The following is a 22,286-nucleotide window of genomic DNA, read 5'->3' on the forward strand; positions in this document are numbered from 1 at the left end:
TACGTAAATGCTCAAGTATATACTCCCACATACTGTACATGTACATTCACTGCCTTCAGAAAGTATTCATACCCCTTGACTTATACCACATTTTGGTGTTACAGTCTGAGCTACACACAATACCCCGTAATGACGAAGCAAAAACAGGTTTTAAGACATTTATTACAAATAAAAAACAGAAATACTTTATTAACATAAGTATTCAGACCCTTTGCTATGAGACTCGACATTGAGATCAGGTGCATCCTGTTTCCGTTGATCATCCTTGAGATGTTTCTACAACTTGATTGGAGTCCACCTGCGGTAAATTCAATTGATTGGACATGATTTGGAAAGGCACACACCTTTCTATATAAGGTCCCACAGTTGACAGTGCATGTTAGAGCAAAAACCAAGCCATGATGTCGACTGAATTGTCCATAGAGCTCCGAGACAGGATTGTGACGAGGCACAGATCTGGGGAAGGGTGCCAACACATTTCTGCAGCATTGAAGGTCCCCAAGAACACAATGGACTCCATCATTATTAAATGGAAGAAGTTTGGAACAACCAAGAGTCTTCCTAGAGCTAGCCGCCCAGCCAAACTGAGCAATCGGGGGAGAAGGGCCTTGGTCAGGGAGGTGACCAAGAACCCGATGGTCACTCTGACAGAGCTCTAGAGTTCCTCTGTGGGGATGGGAGAAACTTCCAGAAGGACAACCATCTCTGCAGCACTCCACCAATCAGGCCTTTATGGTAGTGGCCAGACGGAAGCCACTCCTCAGTAAAAGGCACATGACACCCCACTTGGAGTTTGCCAAAAGGCACCTAAAGACTCTCAGACCATGAAAAACAAGATTCGCTGGTCTGATGAAACCATGATTGAACTCTTTGGCCTGAATGCCAAGCAGCACGTCTGGAGGAAACCCGGCACCATCCCTACAGTGAAGCATGGGGGTGGCAGCATCATGCTGTGGGGATATTTTTCAGTGGCAGGGACTGGGAGAATAGTCAGGATTGAGGGAAAGATGAACGGAGCAAAATACAGAGATCCTTGATGAAAACCTGCTCCAGAGCGCTCAGGACCTCTGACTGGGGCAAAGGTTCACCTTCCAACAGGATAATGACCCTAAGCACACAGCCAAGACAACGCAGGAGTGGCATCAGGACAAGTCTCTGAATGTTTCTGAGTGGCCCAGCCAGAGCCTGGACTTGAACCTAATAGAACCTCTCTGGAGTGAGCTGAAAATAGCGGCGTAGCAACGCTCCCCATCCAACCTGACAGAGCTTGAGAGGATCTGCAGAGAAGAATTGCAGAAACTCCCCAAATACAGGTGTGCCAAGCTTGTAGCGCCATACCCAAGAAGATTTGAGGCTGTAATCGCTGCCAAAGGTGCTTCAACAAAGTACTGAGTAAAGGGTCTGAATTCTTATGTAAATGTTATATTTCTTTTTTTTTATATACATTTGCAAAAATGTCAATCGGTTTTTGCTTTGTCATTATTGGGTATTGTGTGTAGATTGATAAGAAACTATTTAATACATTTTAGAATAAGGCTATAATGTAACAAAATGTGAAAAAAGTCAAGGGGTCTGAATACTTTCCGAATGCACTGTAAGTATTCACACCCCTGAGTCAATAGATGTTATAATCACCTTTGGCAGAGATTACAGCTGTGAGTATTTCTTGGTCTCTAAGAACTTTGCACACCTGTATTGTACAATATTGGCATATTATTATTTTCCAAATTCTTCAAGCTCTGTCAAGTTGGAATGTTAGCCATTTTCAAGTCTTTCTATTGATTTTCAAGCTGATTTAATTCAAAACTGTAACTAGGCCACTCATGAACATTCAATGTTGTCTTGGTACGCAACTCCAGTGTATATTTGATATTGTCTTTTAGATTATTGTCCTGCTGAATGGTGTATTTGTCTCTCTCTGAAGTCGGTACAGCCTCTTCTGGCAACTTCAGTCTACAGCTTTCCTAATGGTTTGGGTTACACACCTAATATGACCCCTCTGTGGAAACCTGAGACTCTCCGTTTTGCTCTAGGACTGAAGGTCCCCGGTACCAGTTAAAAAAATGAATGGAAGTATATATGGAGATAGTTTAGTGACAAAAATAAAGGGATAAATTATTTCTTATATCGCTCAGATTTCCTTATAAACTCAGCAAGAAAAGAAACGTCCCTTTTTCAGGACCCTGTCTTTCAAAGATAATTCGTAAGAATTCAAATACCTTCACAGATCTTCATTGTAAAGGGTTTAAACACTGTTTCCCATGCTAGTTCAATGAACCATAAACAATTAATGAACATGCACATGTGGAACGGTCGTTAAGACACTAACAGCTTACAGACAGGAGGCAATTAAGGTCACAGTTATGAAAACTTAGGACACTAAAGAGGCCTTTTTACTGACTCTGAAAAACACCAAAAGAAAGATGCCCAGGGTCCCTGCTCATCTGCGTGAACGTGCCTTAGGCATGCTGCAAGGAGGCATGAGGACTGCAGATGTGGCCAGGGAAATAAATTGCAATGTCCGTACTGTGAGACAGCGCTACAGGGAGACAGGACGGACAGCTGATCATCCTTGCAGTGGCAGACCACGTGTAACAACACCTGCACAGGATCGGTACATCTGAACATCACACCTGCGGGACAGGTACAGGATGGCAACAACAACTGCCTGAGTTACATCAGGAACGCACAATCCCTCCATCAGTGCTCAGACTGTCCGCAATAGGCTGAGAGAGGCTGGACTGAGGGTTTGTAGGCCTGTTGTAAGGCAGGTCCTCACCAGACATCACCGGCAACAACGTCGCCTATGGGCACAAACCCACCGTTGCTGGACCAGACAGGACTGGGAAAAGGTGCTCTTCACTGACGAGTTGCGGTTTTGTCTCACCAGGGGTGAAGGTCGGATTCGCGTTTATTGTCGAAGGAATGAGCGTTACACCTGTGCTCTGGAGCGAGATTGATTTGGAGGTGGAGGGTCTGTCATGGTTTGGGGCGGTGTGTCACAGCATCATCGGACTGATCTTGTTGTCATTGCAGGCAATCTCAACGCTGTGCGTTACAGGGAAGGTGGTACCCTTCCTGCAGGCTCATCCTGACATGACCCTCCAGCATGACAATGCCACCAGCCATATTGCTCGTTCTGTGCGTGATTTCCTGCAAGACAGGAATGTCAGTGTTCTGCCATGGCCAGCGAAGAGCCCAGATCTCAATCCCATTGAGCACGTCTAGGGCCTGTTGGATCGGGGGGTGAGGGCTAGGACCATTCCCCACAGAAATGTCCGGGAACTTGCAGGTGCCTTGGTGGAAGAGTTGGGTAACATCTCACAGCAAGAACTGGCAAATCTGGTGCAGTCCATGAGGAGGAGATGTACTGCAGTACTTAATGCAGCTGGTGGCCACACCAGATACTGACTTACTTTTGATTTTGACCCCCCTTTGTTCAGGGACACATTATTCAATTTCTGTTAGATACATGTCTGTGGAACTTGTTCAGTTTATGTCTCAGTTGTTGAATCTTGTTAAATATTTACACATGTTAGGTTTGCTGAAAATAAACGCATTGGACAGTGAGAGGACGTTTATTTTTTTGTTGAGTTTATTTCACATGGTGAAATCTCTGAGCGGGTTCCTTCCTCTCCAGCAACTGACTTAGGAAGGACGTCGTTGTAGTGACTGGGTGTATTGGTACACCCTCCAAAGTGTAATTAATTACTTCACCATGCTCAAATGGATATTCAATGTCTGCTTACATTTTTTTAAATGAATTTATAAAAATGTCTAAAAACATAAATCTACTTTGACATTATCGGGTGTTATGTGTAGGCCAGTGAAACCAAATCGCCATTTTAAATTCAAGCTGTAACACAACAAAATGTGAAAAACTCAAGGGTTGTGAATACTTTCTGCAGGCCCTGTAAATACCCCTATAAATACATCAACTAAGTCTTGACTGAAGACTAGGATTACTAGTTGATTGGCTGGAGCAAAAGCCTGCACCTACACCGGCCCTTTGTATATAAACTCTCTATCTCTGCTCTACAGGTATCAGTATCTCAGGCGGGATGGAGTCCAAGGTGCAGCCTGTGATCAAGATAGAGAAGATCTTTCCAGGAGGAGCTGCCTCTACCAGTGATGTTCTGAAGGTAAGCTTCTTTAGGAGCTCACTGCAATATTAGGGCAGCTCATGTTTTAATCAGAGCTGAGCCTGATAAAACAGGGTGAGTGTTTAGCAGTTTTGGTCTGTGACATTTGTAAAGGGCACCCTAGTTTGGTCTTGTGTGTGTGTGTGTGTGTGTGTGTGTGTGTGTGTGTGTGTGTGTGTGTGTGTGTGTGTGTGTGTGTGTGTGTGTGTGTGTGTGTGTGTGTGTGTGTGTGTGTGTGTGTGTGTGTGTGTGTGTGTGTGTTTATCTCCAGTATGACTGATGAGGTACATGGGCTGGGCCAGGTAATGTATGGGTAATATGACTCAGCCAGAGTGTATTAATAGAAGGGAAGAGATGTTGAATGAAGCAGGGGGATGAGGTCGGAGGTTAGAGGTTACAGTGTGGTGAAGGGGGTAATGTCTGAGACAGCCCCTAGTGATCTCTAGATACTAGGTCAAAGCTTCAAAATCAGGTGTGTTTGTGGGTGTGTTGCTGCCGTGAGCATATCAGGTGACAGCACTTCCCAGGTTCGATAGGGCCATGACTCGAGTGTCAAACACTCTGGGGATCTGGTGTCGGCTAAGCCTTTCAGTTTCCATGAACTTCCCCTCCGAGTCCCCCTCTCTCTCTCTCTCTCTCTCACACACACACACACACACACACACACACACACACACACACACACACACACACACACACACACACACACACACACACACACACACACTGACATGCATGCACTCAAAAACGTGACAGAGACCTTCGTGAAGGAGAGGAAGGGAAGGACAAGGAGGGAGAGAATTGTTTGAGAGAGAGAGAGAGAGAGAGAGACCGATATAGACGGAGCTAGACGTGGTTGGTTTGCTCTAGCCCCTTAATTCCTAGGCATAGCCTGATAGCCTGTCCCTAACTTGTGTGTATCTGCCACACACTGAGAGCAGGGGGAAGAAGGATTACTACACCAGACTGACTGTTCACACACATCCTGTCCCCTTGTTCCTGTCTGATAACCGCCTATCTTTAAGCTAGCCACCAGGTCTGTATGTGTGTGTGTGTGTGTGTGTGTCACGCTTGCTATTGCCCCTGCTTGACGGTTTTGTCTAGCAGGGATAGAGCTTTTGTCAAAATTGACTTTTCGTAGCAGGTTAGGAGAACTTACGCAGCAGGTTAGTGTAACAGATGTATATCGTACTCTCCTTGCATTGTGTTTTCTCCTAATAAATCACATCAGCCAGTGGTCCCAGTTGAGCATCATTTATTTCTGTTGTTAAATGGGAAACAGCACGTTAGTTGTACAGGGCTTAACGATATTGATGGCTGTCGATGGTAAAATCTGTAGCATGAAGACAACTGTGTTAGCAGTGGGCTTATGTGACCATTACATCGGTGTATGCTAGCTAACACTTATCTACAGCAATCATATGCCAAAGCACATCCCAGAAAGCCCCTCAATCCCTAACAGGTACCATATACCCACACATGTATAAATCAGTAACGTACATAAAACAGTATTCAGAACGTGACCTACCCCTTGCATCACATTTTCATACTGGGAAGACCTGACATTCGCGATCTCCCCCTATCTGCAAGCGGGGCCAATCACAACACACCTTATTGTCATCAGAGTTGAACCAACCAATAAGAATGCTTGAACATTAAATACACATTTCTTTAGAGGCAAGTGGAAACATAACCAACCCTGTTACATTAGGAGCATTAACATAGCAGGTTAGGATAATTATATTACCCTTAGGAAAAGGGTTAGGGTTAGCTAAAATGCAAAATAAATCAACTTTTGATGTCAGTTTGACAAAAGCTGTATCCCATCTAGACATGAAGTGTGTGAGTATGCATGGTTGACACAAGGTGTGTAAATGAATGTGTGTACAGTGTATATCCGTGCCATGTGCTGGTTACTGCTCTCTCTCTCTATCTATCCTTTTCATCTGTGCTATTAGCTGAGATCCCCCATTAGAACACCAGTCTGCTCAGTAAGATCGCTGCCCAGCAAAAAGGGGACGTCCTGTGGACATTCAGCGACATTAAGGGTTTCGTTGCGATGCTACCCCACTGAAGAGGTTCTAAGAACTCTGCATGATCGTTCTCTGGTAGACCTTTGTGTAGTTCCCTGTAAGTTACCAAGACGTCACTGAGGGCCATGTCAGGACCTTTTTAAGACATTTTCCAGGGCTTTTATTTAACTATTCTTTAGGACGTTGTGTGATGGTCCCAAGGGAATGTTCTCTAGGGGACTTTTTTGTAGTTCACAATTTGTCCCAGGATGTTTTTAGGACGTTCTTGGAATGTTGTGTCATGGTCCCCTGAATGTTCTTGGGACGTTGTGTCATTGTCCCCTGGAGGTTTTTGCCACGTGATGGTCCCTGGTGTAACAAACCACTATAATTAAAGTAATTAAATGGCATGGGGGGTTTAAGGTAAGCTGTTCAGCTAAAATAGTGTAAAAATCTTTTATCAATGAACGCACAACCTCTAGATTTGGGGTATGCTGATCTTTCTGCTGCACCACAAAGTCTGTAGAAGTTCAGAAGTACTCTACACATTCAGCACCTATAATACATCTCTGCACTTAGCAAAAGACTGCCATTTGTTTTATAGTTATCATTTAAACTGACATTTGTGTCATTGATTTAATTTACTTATTTCAGCAATTTGAGTTTGTGTTTTTTGTATAGTTGTCTAATGTTGGTGGGGCGTGTTATTTTGTTTTAATGTTACACCTGAATTGGAATGCCGTGAACCAAGAGGTTGTGAGTTCAATCCTAGTTGAGGACATGTCAAGTAATAATTACTGTAGGAATAAACATCCACAATTTAATCATGTATTTTAACGTGTGTCAACAATTATGTAAGTAGAAAACAGTATGTTAAAAGCACTCTGGTTCACCGATCAGGGCCTTGATGGTCTTGGCAACAGTAGCAAGGGGTGATGTGTAATGAAACTAGCTTGCGCGTGGAGGACGACGACGTTTCTTTGGGACCATCAGGTGATGTCCATGGGACAAACCGGGAACTAGACAAAAACATCCATTGGACCATGACACAATGTCCTAAGAACGTCCTAAAAACTTCCTTGGGGACATCTCGGGACCAACCGGGAACTAGACAAAACATTTAGGGGACCATGAAACAATGTCCTGACGACTTTAGGAGACAATTTTGTGACATCCTGGGGACATCCTAACAACTGATTATTGTTTGCAGGGAGTGTCCTCAACTAGATGATTACACTATTTAACCTGTCCTAGTGTTCTGGTGTTGCTCTCTCCAGAAATATGGCCTGGAGTCTGGACAGTGATCCACTACCACCACTGCCTAGAAATTAAGAGCAATGCACATAGCTGAATAATCCACATGAATAGGTTTAAAGTATAACAATAACTAACTATTTGCAATTTAGATACTGTATTTGTAATGTCAAACCAGACTACAATAGAGAGATCTAATTCAGTAGGGAGGACCATTTAGTGGATGATGCCTGTTGGTTAGAGAAAGAGAGAGAGAGGAAGCCTAAAAAATAACGTCCATAAATGTTTACCGAAGAGGATGAATGACATTATGTCTAATATTCAAAATGACTTGTATTCATCTACTCTACTCTAACATTTTTTGATAGTGGCATCACGGGAGGAAGGCCATGAACGTTTTGGGTCAATAAACATTATGAAATATTTTGTTGAACAACAGTTTCATGAGGGGAGATGTTCCCGCAGGTGCCCTGCTTTGGGTAAGGTTGAGAAGAGACCTTGTAGTCTCACATACCTCTGGCTTTGTGATTGTGTTGTAGCCATTCAGTGGGGTTGTGTTGTGAGTGTCAGCCAGGTGCATCCTCAGTGTGCACTGATGACATCACAGGAACTTCCTCTCCTCTGGGTTCTAGAACTCGGCAGTACTCTCTTCTCTTCCTGCAGGAAACAATGCAGGGGGAGGCATTAAGTGTGGTTGGTGTGTGTGTGTGTTTTCAACATAACCTTGAGCTTCATCTACTGGGATATGAGTATGGAGATTAGAGAAAAAGACGCTAAGTGGGAGCCGAGGTCAATGCACAGTAAGCATGTGTAGGCCTATGTGTGTGTATCACCTCTAACCCATATTTGTGTGTGTGTGTGTATGGTCTGTGTGTGTGATTGTGTGTGTGTGTGTGTGTGTGTGTGTGTGTGTGTGTGTGTGTGTGTGTGTTTTGTCTATGCATGCATATGTGTGTGTGTGTATGTGTGGGTTTCTCTCTTTGTGTGTGTGTCTCTAGGCTGGGTATGAACTGGTGTCGGTGGACGGTGAGTCTCTGCAGCGTGTGACCCATCTTCATGCGGTGGACGTAATTCGCAGGGCATTCAGCAACAAGGCCAAAGACTCCATGGTGTTCATCGTCAAGGTCCCCAAGGGGCCCTAAGAACCCCAGAGCCCTGCTGTCTAGCCCACTGTCAGGCTTACACAAATACTACAACCTCAGTACTACAGGCCTGTCAAAAAGGATGCTCCGAGGTGCAGTTCACCAACCCACTTTGTCTAGAAATGGAAATGAATGAAATGCTGGTGTTCAAACCAGAACATTATCAGATACAAGTATGTGGATTTACAGAAGAGGAGGATTTGTCTGGTGCAGATGGTTCGGAATGGAAAGGAATGGTCTACTCACAGAGGAGAGGAAGGTACCTCTGACACTGACCAATACGTTTGCTTCTCCTCTAGGGCAAAAGGGACAATGATTCCATAGAAAACAGGAAATACTACTAAAACAAAGATTGGTAACGTGACATGTTATGTTGTATCTGCAGTCGACATGTGGGTCTACTGTGCCTACTTTGAGTATAATAATGTGATAAATAATATTTATCAAAGATAGACTGGATTATATGTATCCCTTTTGTTATATTAACTTATATTGTTAGTTAGCGTTGTTAGGAGTCAGCAGCTATAGCAATCATATTAACATAATGTACTGTAGGTAACTTCATCATATTAACATAATGTACTGTAGGTAACTTCATCATATTAACATAATGTACTGTAGGTAACTTCATCATATTAACATAATGTACTGTAAGTAACTTCAAGGGAAGGAAACTTTATTTTGTGGAAGCAAGAGGAAAAAAAAACATGCAGGCAGGCACGCACGCAGACTCACTCACTCACTCACTCACTCACTCACTCACTCACTCACTCACCAACCCACACTCTCACCACTCGCACGCAGGAAGTATAACCCTCCCTATACACATAGTTCCAGGGACAATTTCAGTTCACCGGGGTCCTGCCAGAGAGAGATTACTGTGTCCAACGTCATGAGATTTATAGTCCAGATTAAGCCCCTGTATTATAGTTGTGGTTTAGTGGATGTCTAGGGGATCAGTACAAATTGCAGCTCTGTTTAAAACTGTATTTCTGGCAAACAGAGTTCATGTTTCTGGAGCAGGATGCCACTTTAGTTGCTTGATTACATAGGCTTGTGGACTGAGCCTGAACAGACATGTGGAGGAGATGGAGGAAAACCTAAATGATGTACAGGATGTGAGGACCAGTGGCTTAAACTAAGGCTGGGGGGAGAGAAGTTGGGAGAGAGGCAGAGGGGCTAGGACTGGGGTGAAGAGAGAAAGGGTGGGAGAGAGGGACTGCCTGGGCCAGGGAAAGAAGGGCTGGCACGACAGGAGGTTGGTGGCACCTTAATTGGGGAGGACGGGCTGCTGGTAATGACTGGAGCAAAATAGGTGAAATGGTATGAAATACATGGTTTCCATGCGTTTCATGCCATTCTATTGGCTCTGTTCCAGACATTATTATGAGTTGTCCTCCCCTCACCAGCCTGGCACAGGAACAGAGGGGCAGGGCGAGACGGGGTAAGACTTGGAAAGATAGGCTAGGGCTGGGAGAGAGTGGGAGAGAGGGGCTGCATGGATCTGGGAAGGGTTGATGAAGGGCTGGTGTTAGGTCAAGGGTTAATATTAGGTTATGTTTAGGTCCCTAACTCCCTGGAATCACCAGAGTGTACAGTGTACCACGCATAGTTCCTTACCTTTATGAGCGGCAGAGGGCCTGAGAGGTGCTTACATATGACTTGCTGTAGGGCTAGGGCTTCTGGCTGGTGACAAATGCTGCGGTAAAGCTCAATGGCAGTATGGTCGGATAAGCTTCTGTTATTTATATATATGTATATGTGTATATATATATATGTATATATATGTATGTATATGTGTGTGTGTGTGTAATTAATCATAATAAACATGTAATAAACATATAATAAGGTACATCCAAAATGTTTTCAGAGCTATCATATTAATTTATCACAATAAATGTTTGTTTTATTGACACTTTACACCGTCTTTCTGTCTCTCTGGATCGTGTAATATTAATGGAAGTAGCTACAGGAAGTAGTTTGGTTGTCAACTGATAAATATGAAGGGGCAAATCTTCACTTCCACTTAAGTCAAATTTTCACTAAGGCTGAGATAAAATTTTTTAATGGCAATGGCAGATTGTGAACATTTGAGGGAGTTTGGATTCACCCCAAAAAGCCTTCATCACTTCAGAATAATTGTTTTCGCCAGTGCATCAGTGTAAATTCCAACAACCATTACTCCATGGTGACATTTTGTATCTTTAATTAAAAACAAACGTAATTTTGTACAATAAATTTACAGCATGAAAATATACATGACCATGGATTAATAAAGAAACAGAACACCTAAACACACTAAAATATAATTGTATACTTATGCACACTAAGGAAGAAAAGAAACAAGACAAATTCAAACAAACGTGTTACGTTGCTTTGGTCTAGTCGCAGTGGCTACATTTGAAATATTTATTTTGGTCTGAGTAAAGGACTAGAATGTCACTCAATCTAGAAGTAACTGCCTAAATAAAGGAAACACCAACAGTCTTAATAGGGTGTTGTGCCTCCACGAGCCAGAAGAGCTTCAATGCACATTGGCATAGATTCTATAAGTGTCTGGAACTCTATTGGAGGGAAAACGCTGGTGTTTTGTTGGTGGTTCCACAATCTCCGCTCCACAATCTCCCATAAGTGTTAAATTGGGTTGAGATCTGGTTTTCATGCTCATCAAACCATTCAGTGATCACTTGTGCCCTGTGGACAGGGGCCTTGTAATCCTATGGGGGCATTGCCATGGTAGCCAAAATAATGGACTGCCCAGCATTTTTATATATGACCCTAAGCATGATGGGATGTTAATTGCTTAATTAACTCAAGACCCACACCTAAGCACCTACTTTCAATATACTTTGTATCCCTCATTTACACAAGTGTTTCCTTTATTTTGGCAGTTACCTGTATGCCATTTTCAGTTAGATACTGACTGTATTTACACAGAAAATTGTTATTATGGGGTTATGAAGAAAAGTGAGAAATGTGGAAAGGGGTATCCAGAGTGCACTGTGCTTTCACCGAGGGGGTTCCTCACAGTTAATTTAGTCAACAAAAATAAGAACTCAAATATTTGTCAAACACCTACTTTTTCAGTGGCAGTTGACTAGACTATAACTGACTAAATAAACCAGAAAAAAACTATAACTAAACAAAAAAATATATTTCAGTTGCCTAAAACAAGACGAGACTAAATGATCTCAAGTCTGACTACTAAGTGGACTGAACAATAGTTTTTAGAACTGATCGGTGGTGGTGTTCATGATTCCTCATCACTCAGAAGTTATGTAGAATGTTTCCCAGTTGCTTTGAATGTTCAAAATTATAGTGTAGGAACACTTTTAAAGCCTCAAAGGAAAGGATTATCCAACTTTCAAAACCACTTGAGGGCAAATAAATCTGATTTTCCCGTTCAGACACAAGTCACTTGGCCAGGAATGAGATTTGTATCTGACTTCAAACCACCTACGAAGGTGGTTTGAAATGTGGCTTGAATTATCAGATTCCATGTTCTTTTTGCCTGATCAGACTGCAGGAAAAAGAAAAGATTGGATATGCAAATAGGATTTGAGTCATTTCAAACTGCCAATGTGAACATGGCTTAAGAAAACGGCTTGAGAGATTACCGCTCAAAAGATATGACCCATAATACCGACGCTACGTTTTTTTCTTTCTATCATGCATTGGCGGGGCGAATTTAACATTCATAAAGCATATCGCGGGCCGTTCTAAAACTAGGACCGGACCATTAACCATTTATTTAGACTACACTTTGTTCAGTCATGTTAACTCATTAGCTAGTTTTAGCTAACAACCTGGGCCGTGTTCAGCAGGACGGAACACTCTGGTAGGCATGTTTGTTCTACATAGCACATTTCTATCTGACATGTTGAATAAGGAATAACGTTGGCTCTATTCATGGAATTTCTATTTGCAATGTTCAACAATGTTTTGCAACTGAACGTGGCCCTGGTAACATTACCAGTAGCCTATGCAAACATTTGGTAGCATAGAAAGAAAGGAAAAGGAATAGCAAACAATTTATTGAATAAATTCATCTTGACACTACAATACCTCTGACTGGGTAAATAACTTTATTTTGAGTGGACCCAGTGACTCAGACTTGAGCACTTGGACCAGGACTCGTGACTCGACCATTGGTGACTCTGACTTGGACTCGAGCACATGGGACTTAGTTGGGACTTGATTAGGTTTCGAGGTTTAATTAATCAACTACATCACTGGGCAAAACAGTCATTAGCTCCCTCCCGTTCAAAATCATTACCCACTGGGCAAAAACTGGTTGAATCAACATTATTTCCACGTCATTTCAACAAAAACATTGAATGTGATGAAGTTGAATCAATGTGGAAAACTGATTGGATTTGGAAAAAGTCATCAACATAAGGAAGTGTTGTCTTTTTTTCACCCAACTTTTATCCTAAATCCAATGACATTACATTTTATGTTGATCTCACATTGAATTCAGGTTAGTTGACAACTCAACCAAATGTAAATCAAAACTAGACGTTGAACTGACGTCTGTGCCCCGTTCTACTTTTGGACATCAATGTGGCTGCGGCGTCTGTGGAACGTTGATAACAATGGAAATGACGCGACCGAGGCCAGATAATTCTTATATATGTTTGTCATATTTCTGCTGTTGGGATGAGAATAGGATTTTATGCAGAAAAATATGTTAGTAGAACAAGGCTACTGTATGTATATTTGTGCACATGGAAGTCAGTGATTTATGTTTACTATAGGTTAATGAGGCAATAAAAATGTGACATGACTAAATGACTAAAATGAAAGGGCATTTAGTTGACAAAAATGGACCACTGTTTTTGTCATTTTGACAATAACTACACTAAATCAGTATTGAAATGTGAATCAGACTTAATTATATTTAAGTCAAAATGACTAAATCTGAAACAGAGTGCCAAAATGAACACTGGGGTCCCTTTCAGTTCACTTTACCAGTGCTACTGTACTGTGTTAACCATTAGATCTGTGCTACTGTGTTAACCATTACACCTGTGCTACTGTGTTAACCATTACACCTGTGCTACTGTGTTAACCATTACACCTGTGCTACTGTGTTAACCATTACACCTGTGCTACTGTGTTAACCATTACATCTGTGCTACTGTGTTAACCATTACACCTGTGCTACTGTGTTAACCATTACACCTGTGCTACTGTGTTAACCATTACACCTGTGCTACTGTGTTAACCATTACACCTGTGCTACTGTGTTAACCATTACACCTGTGCTACTGTGTTAACCATTACACCTGTGCTACTGTGTTAACCATTACACCTGTGCTACTGTGTTAACCATTACACCTGTGCTACTGTGTTAACCATTACACCTGTGCTACTGTGTTAACCATTACACCTGTGCTACTGTGTTAACCATTACACCTGTGCTACTGTGTTAACCATTACACCTTTGCTACTGTGTTAACCATTACACCTTTGCTACTGTGTTAACCATTACACCTTTGCTACTGTGTTAACCATTACACCTTTGCTACTGTGTTAACCATTACACCTTTGCTACTGTGCTAGTCATTACCACTCGGGGGCTCCCAAGTGGCGCAGCGGTCTAAGGCACTGCATCTCAGTGCTAGAGGTGTCACAGACCCAGGTTCGAGTCTGGGCTATATCACAGCTGGCTGTGATTGGGAGTCCCATAGGGCAGCGCACAATTGGCCCAACATGATCTGGGTTAGGGGTTGGCTGTGGTAGACTGTCATTGTAAATAAGAATTTGTTCTTAGCTGGCTTGTCTAGTTAAATAAAGGTTAAATTTAAAAAAATACACCTGAGCTGCTTTTTCCACCTGACTGTGTTACAGATGATGGTACATCCACACTGGAATATATGTTCTATTCCTCTCTTAAAAATACATCTTGAATGTTGTAAAATGGTAACCTTGTAGACCTATACGACTAAATTGAAGATGAATGTTTCTACCATATGTGATGAACACATTTTTAGTTGAGATATTATTTGGATTAAATGCTTTGTGTTTTAATAAGTGTAGTCTGAAGATGACAAACACAACGAAGACGATGATATTGGGTGATATAGATTATAATGGCCGCCAAATGAAAACTCAATCGCATTGAACAAGGATGACCATTAATGTGCTGACCAATGTAAACCTTGGCTAAAAGCTGGATATTTCCCATATTGTTGTATGTTTGTTTAATCATAATGCAGCTTGATCAACAACAAAGAGTGGAGTTTGAATCGTGACTTTTTTTGTTTGTTCAAGATGATGTAAAAAATGTTTTATGCATGCAATAGATGTTCGTGCCACTCTTTCCAGACCCTTTCCAATTGTGTTTAATCATCCCATTGGTATATGTGTGGTACTGTAAAGATATATAGAACTCTTTATTATACTTTTGTACATTAAACCCACAATGGTACTGGTGTTACTGCAAAATATCTTCAGGTGCTATATAAAAAAAATATTCATCATCATCATAGATCATATTGATTTCCATTTATCTGTTAGATTCCTTTTTATAAACTCTGTTTACCTCTGTAATATAAAAGACCAGAGCTCTAGTTTAATCCCTTCTTATGAGGAAGCACAACTGAAGACTCCCATATTTATCTATGGTTCCCCACATAGAATTACAATTCTATATGGTTCCCCACATAGAATTACATTCTATTAATTATATTTCTATGGCAGTGGTTGCCAACATGTTGATATAACCACTGTAACAGTTCCATAATGACCTGGTTGTCATGCCTTAGGCTAATATATCATGCACTGTCCAGCACAAACCCCTACATCAGGGATCATCAACTAGATTTAGCCGCAGGCTGAAATTTTCTTGAGCGGATGGTCAGCGGACTGGTACATAATTACAAATAATTTGTTGACCCCAAAATGCCCAAACATATATATTTGACTAAAACAATCATTTCAAACCTGGTTTACATTTGTATACGATCACATGTATCTATTTCACTATTATGCATGGGAATACTTTGGAACAGATTTCCAAAATTAAAATCACCTGGAGCTGATTTGCTGGTGTTTTTAGTCGTTTATGTCCAACAACATTTAAGAAATATATATATATATATATATGTTTTCTTTTGCTCAGAGGAGGCCAAATAAAATCACTGCCAGTTGGGGAATCCTGCCCTACATTACCTGGACCGTCCTCTCCCAGACTTTGACAGACAAGGGAAAGACATGCAATTTTGCCATCCACATTATCTAGATGTCAGTGAGTGAGCCTCACAGTCACTGGCCAGAAGGGACAGGAAGTCTAGGAAGTGTTATTTGGCTTTTTGATGAGAGGGAGTGAGAGGGGGGGGTCAAGTAATAAAAAGTAAAAGGTTAGAAGAGTATTCACAGTCCAGCGTGTGCAACAGTGAGAGGCCAAGGGAGGGAGGAGCAAAGTACAGTTGAACAGGGATGTTTTGTTGGTTTCACTGTGATACCATAAGGAAAAGTGACACCATATGCTCACTGATCCAAGACGGCTTCATAACAGTCCCAGCAGCCAATGCAGCATCGATATCTTTGACGGGCAGCTTGAGTTGACCAATTAAGGTTTGTTTCTTCCTCTGATATGAAAGTTTGTGCTGAGAGAGAGAGAGAGAGAGAGAGAGAGAGAGAGAGAGAGAGAGAGAGAGAGAGAGAGAGAGAGAGAGAGAGAGAAGGGCAGCGGTTGTATTTGTGCTGATATCTCCCATGCTAATCACTCCCTCATAGTGCTACATGCTTCTATTTGTGTCATTCACACGAGAGAGGTTGTAGAGAAGATACAATAGGGTGACTATTGATTGGCTTAAAGAGAGGAGGAGCACAACACAGCACTCACATTAAGCCTTTGATGTCTTCTTTTGGTTTTCTCTTCCTTCTCACCACATTTGGGGAGCTGAGAGTCAATATCAACTGACAGATATGGTTCAGCCAATGACAGAACAGAATGTTGACATTTTAGCTACAAGCAGCCAATGATAGAAATCCAGGATGTTTGAAGATTCCATGAACAAGGAAGAGTGTAGACAACAGTTCCTTTCTTAGCCAGTGCTGATAACTGAACAGTTGCATTTGCTATTTGTGCCAAGAGTCCTTATACATCCCATCAAAATACTACATAGTCTTTCCATAGCTGAGAAAAGACAAGGTTGTGGCTTCCAATTCCACCGAATGTAAACCCATATTTCCTGGCCAGTGGAGTATTTCTGGTCCTTTCCGTACTACTTCTAGATGAGTTGCTGATCCATTGAACACTGTATATATAACATTGACAACACAAATTGTGAAAGTGTTATTACATCATTGCTTTAGTGCAAAGGTGCACAAAGTCCTGTGGACGAATGGAAACACAGTTGAGTGGTGATGATGTCATCGTTATAGTAATGTCATCATCATGTGCTGGTGGTCAGGTAGTCACACCTGTGTGCTCCATACAGATGTGATTATACTTGACTTGATTCTCCCCTTTGCTTTCAATACACTGATTTGAGTGGCACCTGCTTGTTTCTCAAGTCAAAAGTCATAATATACGTCCAACAGAGTGCTGGTACTATAGCTGGGCAATCAAACCCATGTGAGGAGGCAAGGAGGATGTGTTGGTCTGAGGGTGAATCTTACTCTGGGGAGGAAGACACTCTCAACTATTGAGATACACACTAACCTCTCTTTTAAGTCTGAATAAAGATGTGATGGAGTCTTTTCTGACTGCAGGTAGTCAGCTGTTCCTGTGTGGTCCAGGAGGAGGGTGCATCCCAATGTCAAGTGGAGCGGATCCACCCTTAAACAGAGATGCTCCCTTAATGTCCATGACAGCAAACGGTCCATAGAGAAGTAAAGAGTGCTTGTACTGTGGTTAGGGGAATACGTTCAGATATACCCTCGGTATTCTAGATGCACATTTCAAATGGCACCCTGTTCTATAGCCAAAGGTAGTGCACTACATAGGAAATAGGGTTCCGTTTCGGACGCAACCCTCTCAGTAGCAGTGATGGGGAAATCAGATCATTTCAGGATGCTGGTATTAATAGTCATGGGGCGAGAGGACACCCATGTCTCTAAATATCAGGAGATGCTACTGTCGGAGCTAGAAACACAAGCATTTAACATCTGCTAAACACATGTATGTGACCAAGACAATTTGATTTGATTTGATTTTGATATCACTGGGGTTAGACGACGTCCCTGTCTGGTCTCTAAATCTCAATGGGGCGAGAGGACACCCCTGTGTTGTCCCCTCTAGATCTCAGTAGCGGTCATCTCCTCAAAGTGGATGTCGTTGCTGCCGCTGTGGATGTCGTAGTCCTCTATGTCTCTGTTCTCCAGCTCTAGACTGAGCTCTCTCATCACCCTCTCCAGATCTCTGTTCCTCCTGTACATCTGGATATAGTTCTGCTGCAGCTGCTTCTGGTAGCGGATCACCTTTTCCTTCTCCTCCTGCCAGACCCTCCTCTCCTCCTCGAACCCTCCGAGCTGCTCCTCACTGCTCCTCCTCTCGTACATCAGCTCTGCCCTCAGCCTCTCCACCTGACAGAGAAGTGATTGATTCATTGATTGACTGAAAACCAGCAATACACAACAGATCAGTGCAAAAACAAGTATTATTCAAGCACCATTCTGCAGATAATAAATTAAGAAAAGACTGTCTATAAATCGTTGGAGCCCACCTGTTGCCTGAGTCCCAGCACAGCTTCAGCACTCTGCCTCTGAGTCTTGGCCTCATCACTCTCCCCTCCCCATACCAGCCTTCCCTCCTCCGCCTCACGGTACCCCGTAGAGGGGCTGGGGCCCCCCTTTCCACCCTCCACACCCCCACGGCCCTGGGGGAGGGGCAGGCTCATGCACTGGCCCTTATTAGCCGGCGCCTGGCCTCCAGGAAGATAGCCTCCTCCCTGATTGGCCAGGGCACCTCGAAGCTGGGCCGACTCTTCTTCCAAGCGTATGACTTTCTCACGGAGAAGCTCAGCCTCGCTCTTCCTGCGCTGGAGCTCATTCTCGCAGACCTCTAGCTCCAGGGAGCGTGTCCGCAGGGCCGACCCAGCCTCCTGGCTCCTGGCCTGGCTGTTTTGGAGGTCGGTCCTGGCCTCCCTCAGCTGGGACTTCAGGACCACCAGCTCCCCACCCTTCTGGCTCAGCTCTGACTGGATCTCCTTCAGTTGCTGTTTCAACAGGGATATCTCACCTGACTTCTGACACACCTGGGGGGGGATATTTTGTGATTATTCTCTTACTTTGAAATTGTGTACATGAATCAATGTTGACCCTCACACTTACCCTAACCCATGACCCCTAAACCCCTGACCTTTCTCCTCCTCAGTGTCTCACCTCCCACTTCGTCTCCTCAAGGCGCGGTCCCAACTGGATCTGTTCTCTCTGTATGGAGGCACACCTTCTCTCCAGCACCTCCCTGTCCTGCAGCAGAGAGGAGAAGTCCTCCTGAAGTTTCTTTTTCTCCTGCTGCAGCTGGAACACCTGAAGTAGAGACAGACAGTTAGGGTCGCATTTTGACAGTCCAAAAATCAGGAGATGCTACCAAAACAGCAGCAACATTTCAAACAATAGTACAAATAGTACAAACAATAGTAACTTGCTGTCATACAAAACAGGGTCCTACTTCCCAAATTATGTTGACTGAACTCTCTCTGTCTGTTGCCTATAGTTGTAAGGCATGTGGTACTCTCTGAGCCTTCTGTGAGCCTGTTTCATCTTAGAAGAACTGCTCTGTCTGTATATCTATGTTTCTGTATCTATGTCGCTGTATATCCATGTTTCTGTATACTGTATCTATGTCTCTGTCTATCTATACTGTAGTTCTTACCTGTAGTTGTAAGGCCTGTTGGACTCTCTGGGCTTTCTGTGTAGCCTGTTTCATCTTGGAAGAGCAGCTCTGTCTCATTTCCTCCAGCTCCCTCTCACAGCGACGCTGCTTTTCCTCGTACACCTACAGCACAGGAGGTCAGGTGTTAGAGGTCAGAGCTTACATACAGATACCACATCCAGAGGTCAAACTGTGAACCAGCACTATTACGGCTCGAAAAGCTATGGAATAATTTTGCTTAGTCAATAGAAATAGCAGAAACAACAGAAACATTTTATACGTATTGGTCCTCGAGGCAACACTTTAGGCCTACTTAAACCCCTGACATTACACAGACATGAGCCACACCACGATCGTGTGACTCGTGTTAATTAGGGCAAACCATAAGAAAAAAAAGGTAATAAAGCGCTTTGAAAACAAAAACAAAGGGGTTGTTATTGGACCTCCCTGTTTCAGTCAATTATCCTCTCTTTGGTGTCTACTGAACAACTACTAAGTTAAAAAAAACCTCCCTCTCACCTGACAGATGGCGGCCTCGTTCTCGTCCAGGTTCTCTCTGAGCTGCTGCAGTTCCAAATCCCTCTCCCTCAGCTTCTCCTCCAGCTCCCTCATCACCCCCTCGTACCCCTCCAGACGCGGGGGTGAGTGCCCACACGACCCACTGTCCGACAGGGGCTGGCCGCGCCCGCTCAGCGACCCCGTGCTCTTACTGGATGACGAACGCCCGCTGTCCGAGTTAGAGTGACCGTGGGAGGTTGAGTGACTGCGAACTCCATGGGTCACCGACCCTCCTCCGTTGGTAGTAGTAGTTCTTCCAGCTCCAGGCTCCAGGCCCACCCCGGACCCTCCAGACCCAGAGGCCTCGCTGTGGGCCAAGCTGTAGCCTGTACTGCTGTGAGTGGGGAGGCTGGACAGGGAGTTACGGCCAGAGTCTGACATGGAGCAGGACTGGCTGCTGCGAGCGTTGCGTCCTCCGCTGTATGAGTTCCTTTTGCTGTCCGAGGAAGAGGAGGAGCAGAGCAAAGATACGACATTTCCGTAGCTCCCCGGGCTGTTGACCACAGTATTTCCATTATTCCCATTGATAGGTAGGGGCAGGAGGAGGTTGAGGCTGCCCTGGCTCTCAGAGAGGCTGCCCCCTGGCCTCGGGGAGAGGTACTGCACCGAGTGACGGTTCTTGGGGACCACTGGTTTGAACGCAGTGGGACGGATCAGAAACTTCTCCATGTTCTGTAATGGAAGACAGTATTTGTTAATGGTTCTTACAGAAAAGTACAGACATTATTACATTGTGTTTTCAACTATGATTAATTAATTATTATCATGTTCATTATTTTCATTATTGCCTGATAGGCCCTATCAAAGGGAATCTAATCAAGATCCTCTCAAACGCACATAGAACCACAGCACTGGGCAACACTTTATTGGGATTTCCGGTTAAATAAAGGTATGATAAAAGAAAGGAAATATAAAAGAAACTGATGTTAGTGATATCAGCATTGCTAATTAGGAATGCCTGGTCTCCTCCCAATAAAGACAGGGACACTGATAGGGTGGAAGGTCATTCTGAAGGCTCTGATTGGTTTAATTGTTATTTATTGGTTTCCAGTAAGCAGTTTTCCTAATGATTTTTCTTACATCTCATTGACTATGTCAAGACACGAGAGAGGGGGGATGAAAAGAGAGAGAGGGAGAGGAGAAAGATAGAAAGAGAAATACAGGGGGACGGGGAGAGGAAAGAGACAGGAAGAGAAAGGCGAGAGAGAGAGAGAGAGAGAGAGAGAGAGAGAGAGAGAGAGAGAGAGAGAGAGAGAGAGAGAGAGAGAGAGAGAAGGGGGGACAGATCAAGAGAAGAGAGAGAGAGACAGAAAAAGACAGCTCTATACACACAGGTCCGGTAAGCAGTTTTCTAAATGATTTCCCTCAGGCCTCAGTGAGTGTGTCAGTGAATGTAAGACAGCTCTGACATTGATTATAAGGTGCGAGGTGATTGATTGTTAACAATTGAAAAGCCTGGCCTCATTGGACCCCCCTTCGGGCCAAAAACACGTATTTTGAACGTCAACATTTTAACAGTCTAATAAATAGATTTCACATGCTATTGCAAAAATTACAATTGGTTTCTGTTAATGAATGTAACATTAGAATATGAAAGAAAATGTATTTCAAGGAACACAATAGCAATTTCATTAGGTAATGCAACTGTAGGCTATACAGTGCATTTGGAAACTATTCAGACCCCTTGACTTTTTCCATTTTTATAAACCATTTAAAACTGAAATATCACATTTACATAAGTATTTAGACCCTTTACTCAGTACTTTGTTGAAGCACCTGTGGCAGCAATTACAGCCTTGAGTCTTCTTGGGTATGAGTCTCAAGTGGTGCAGCGGTCTAAGGCAATGCATCTCAGTGCAAGACGCGTCACTACAGTCCCTAGTTTGAATCCAGGCTGTATCACACAATTGGCCCAGCGTCATCCGGGCCAGGGTAGGCAGTCATTGTAAATAAGAATTTGTTCTTAACTGACTCAAAACATTTTGGCTACAAGCTTGGCACACCTGTATTTGGGGAGTTTCTCCCATTCTTCTCCGCAGATCCTCTCAAGCTCTGTCAGGTTGGATGGGGATGTACACTGCACAGTTATTTTCAGGTCTCTCCAGAGATGTTCGATCGGGTTCAAGTCCAGGCTCTGGCTGTGTCACTCAAGGACATTCAGACACTTGTCCAGAAGCCGCTCCTTCGTTGTCTTGGCTGTGTGCTTAGGGTCGTTGTCCTGTTGGAAGGTGAACCTTCGCCCAAGTCTGAGGTCCTGAGCATCCCCACAGCATGATGCTGCCACCACCATGCTTCACAGTAGGTTTCCTCCAGACATGACGCTTTGCATTCAGGCCAAAGATTTCAATCT

The 22,286-nt window shown here is 43.4% G+C and overlaps 2 protein-coding genes across 5 annotated transcripts in view; one reads left to right on the plus strand and one right to left on the minus strand.

Annotated features, from left to right (window-relative positions):
• The window catches only part of LOC115152687 (PDZ domain-containing protein 7-like), a 53,681-nt gene extending 44,379 nt beyond the window's left edge, over positions 1-9,302 (plus strand). Inside the window, exons 14-15 of the mRNA XM_029697424.1 lie at positions 4,042-4,142; positions 8,407-9,302. Coding sequence (XP_029553284.1) covers positions 4,042-4,142; positions 8,407-8,550 — 245 coding nt within the window. The 3' untranslated portion in view covers positions 8,551-9,302. The remainder of the gene's footprint in view (positions 1-4,041; positions 4,143-8,406) is intronic.
• A 1,437-nt stretch (positions 9,303-10,739) lies between these two features.
• Positions 10,740-22,286, minus strand: part of LOC115153388 (leucine zipper putative tumor suppressor 2 homolog) — an 81,255-nt gene continuing 69,708 nt past the window's right edge. For 2 of the 4 annotated variants that reach the window (XM_029698790.1, XM_029698791.1), the window contains 5 exons: positions 19,898-20,608; positions 19,379-19,501; positions 18,886-19,032; positions 18,228-18,758; positions 17,800-18,087 (listed from right to left, as the gene is read on the minus strand). In XM_029698790.1, the coding sequence (XP_029554650.1) occupies positions 17,800-18,087; positions 18,228-18,758; positions 18,886-19,032; positions 19,379-19,501; positions 19,898-20,608 (1,800 nt within the window). Of the gene's footprint in view, positions 18,088-18,227; positions 18,759-18,885; positions 19,033-19,378; positions 19,502-19,897; positions 20,609-22,286 lie in introns of all 4 variants that reach the window. The other 2 variants (XR_003867688.1, XM_029698789.1) reach the window with 2 other exon arrangements.

The sequence above is a fragment of the Salmo trutta genome, chromosome 18, assembly GCF_901001165.1.
Source record: "Salmo trutta chromosome 18, fSalTru1.1, whole genome shotgun sequence".
NCBI lineage: Eukaryota > Metazoa > Chordata > Actinopteri > Salmoniformes > Salmonidae > Salmo > Salmo trutta.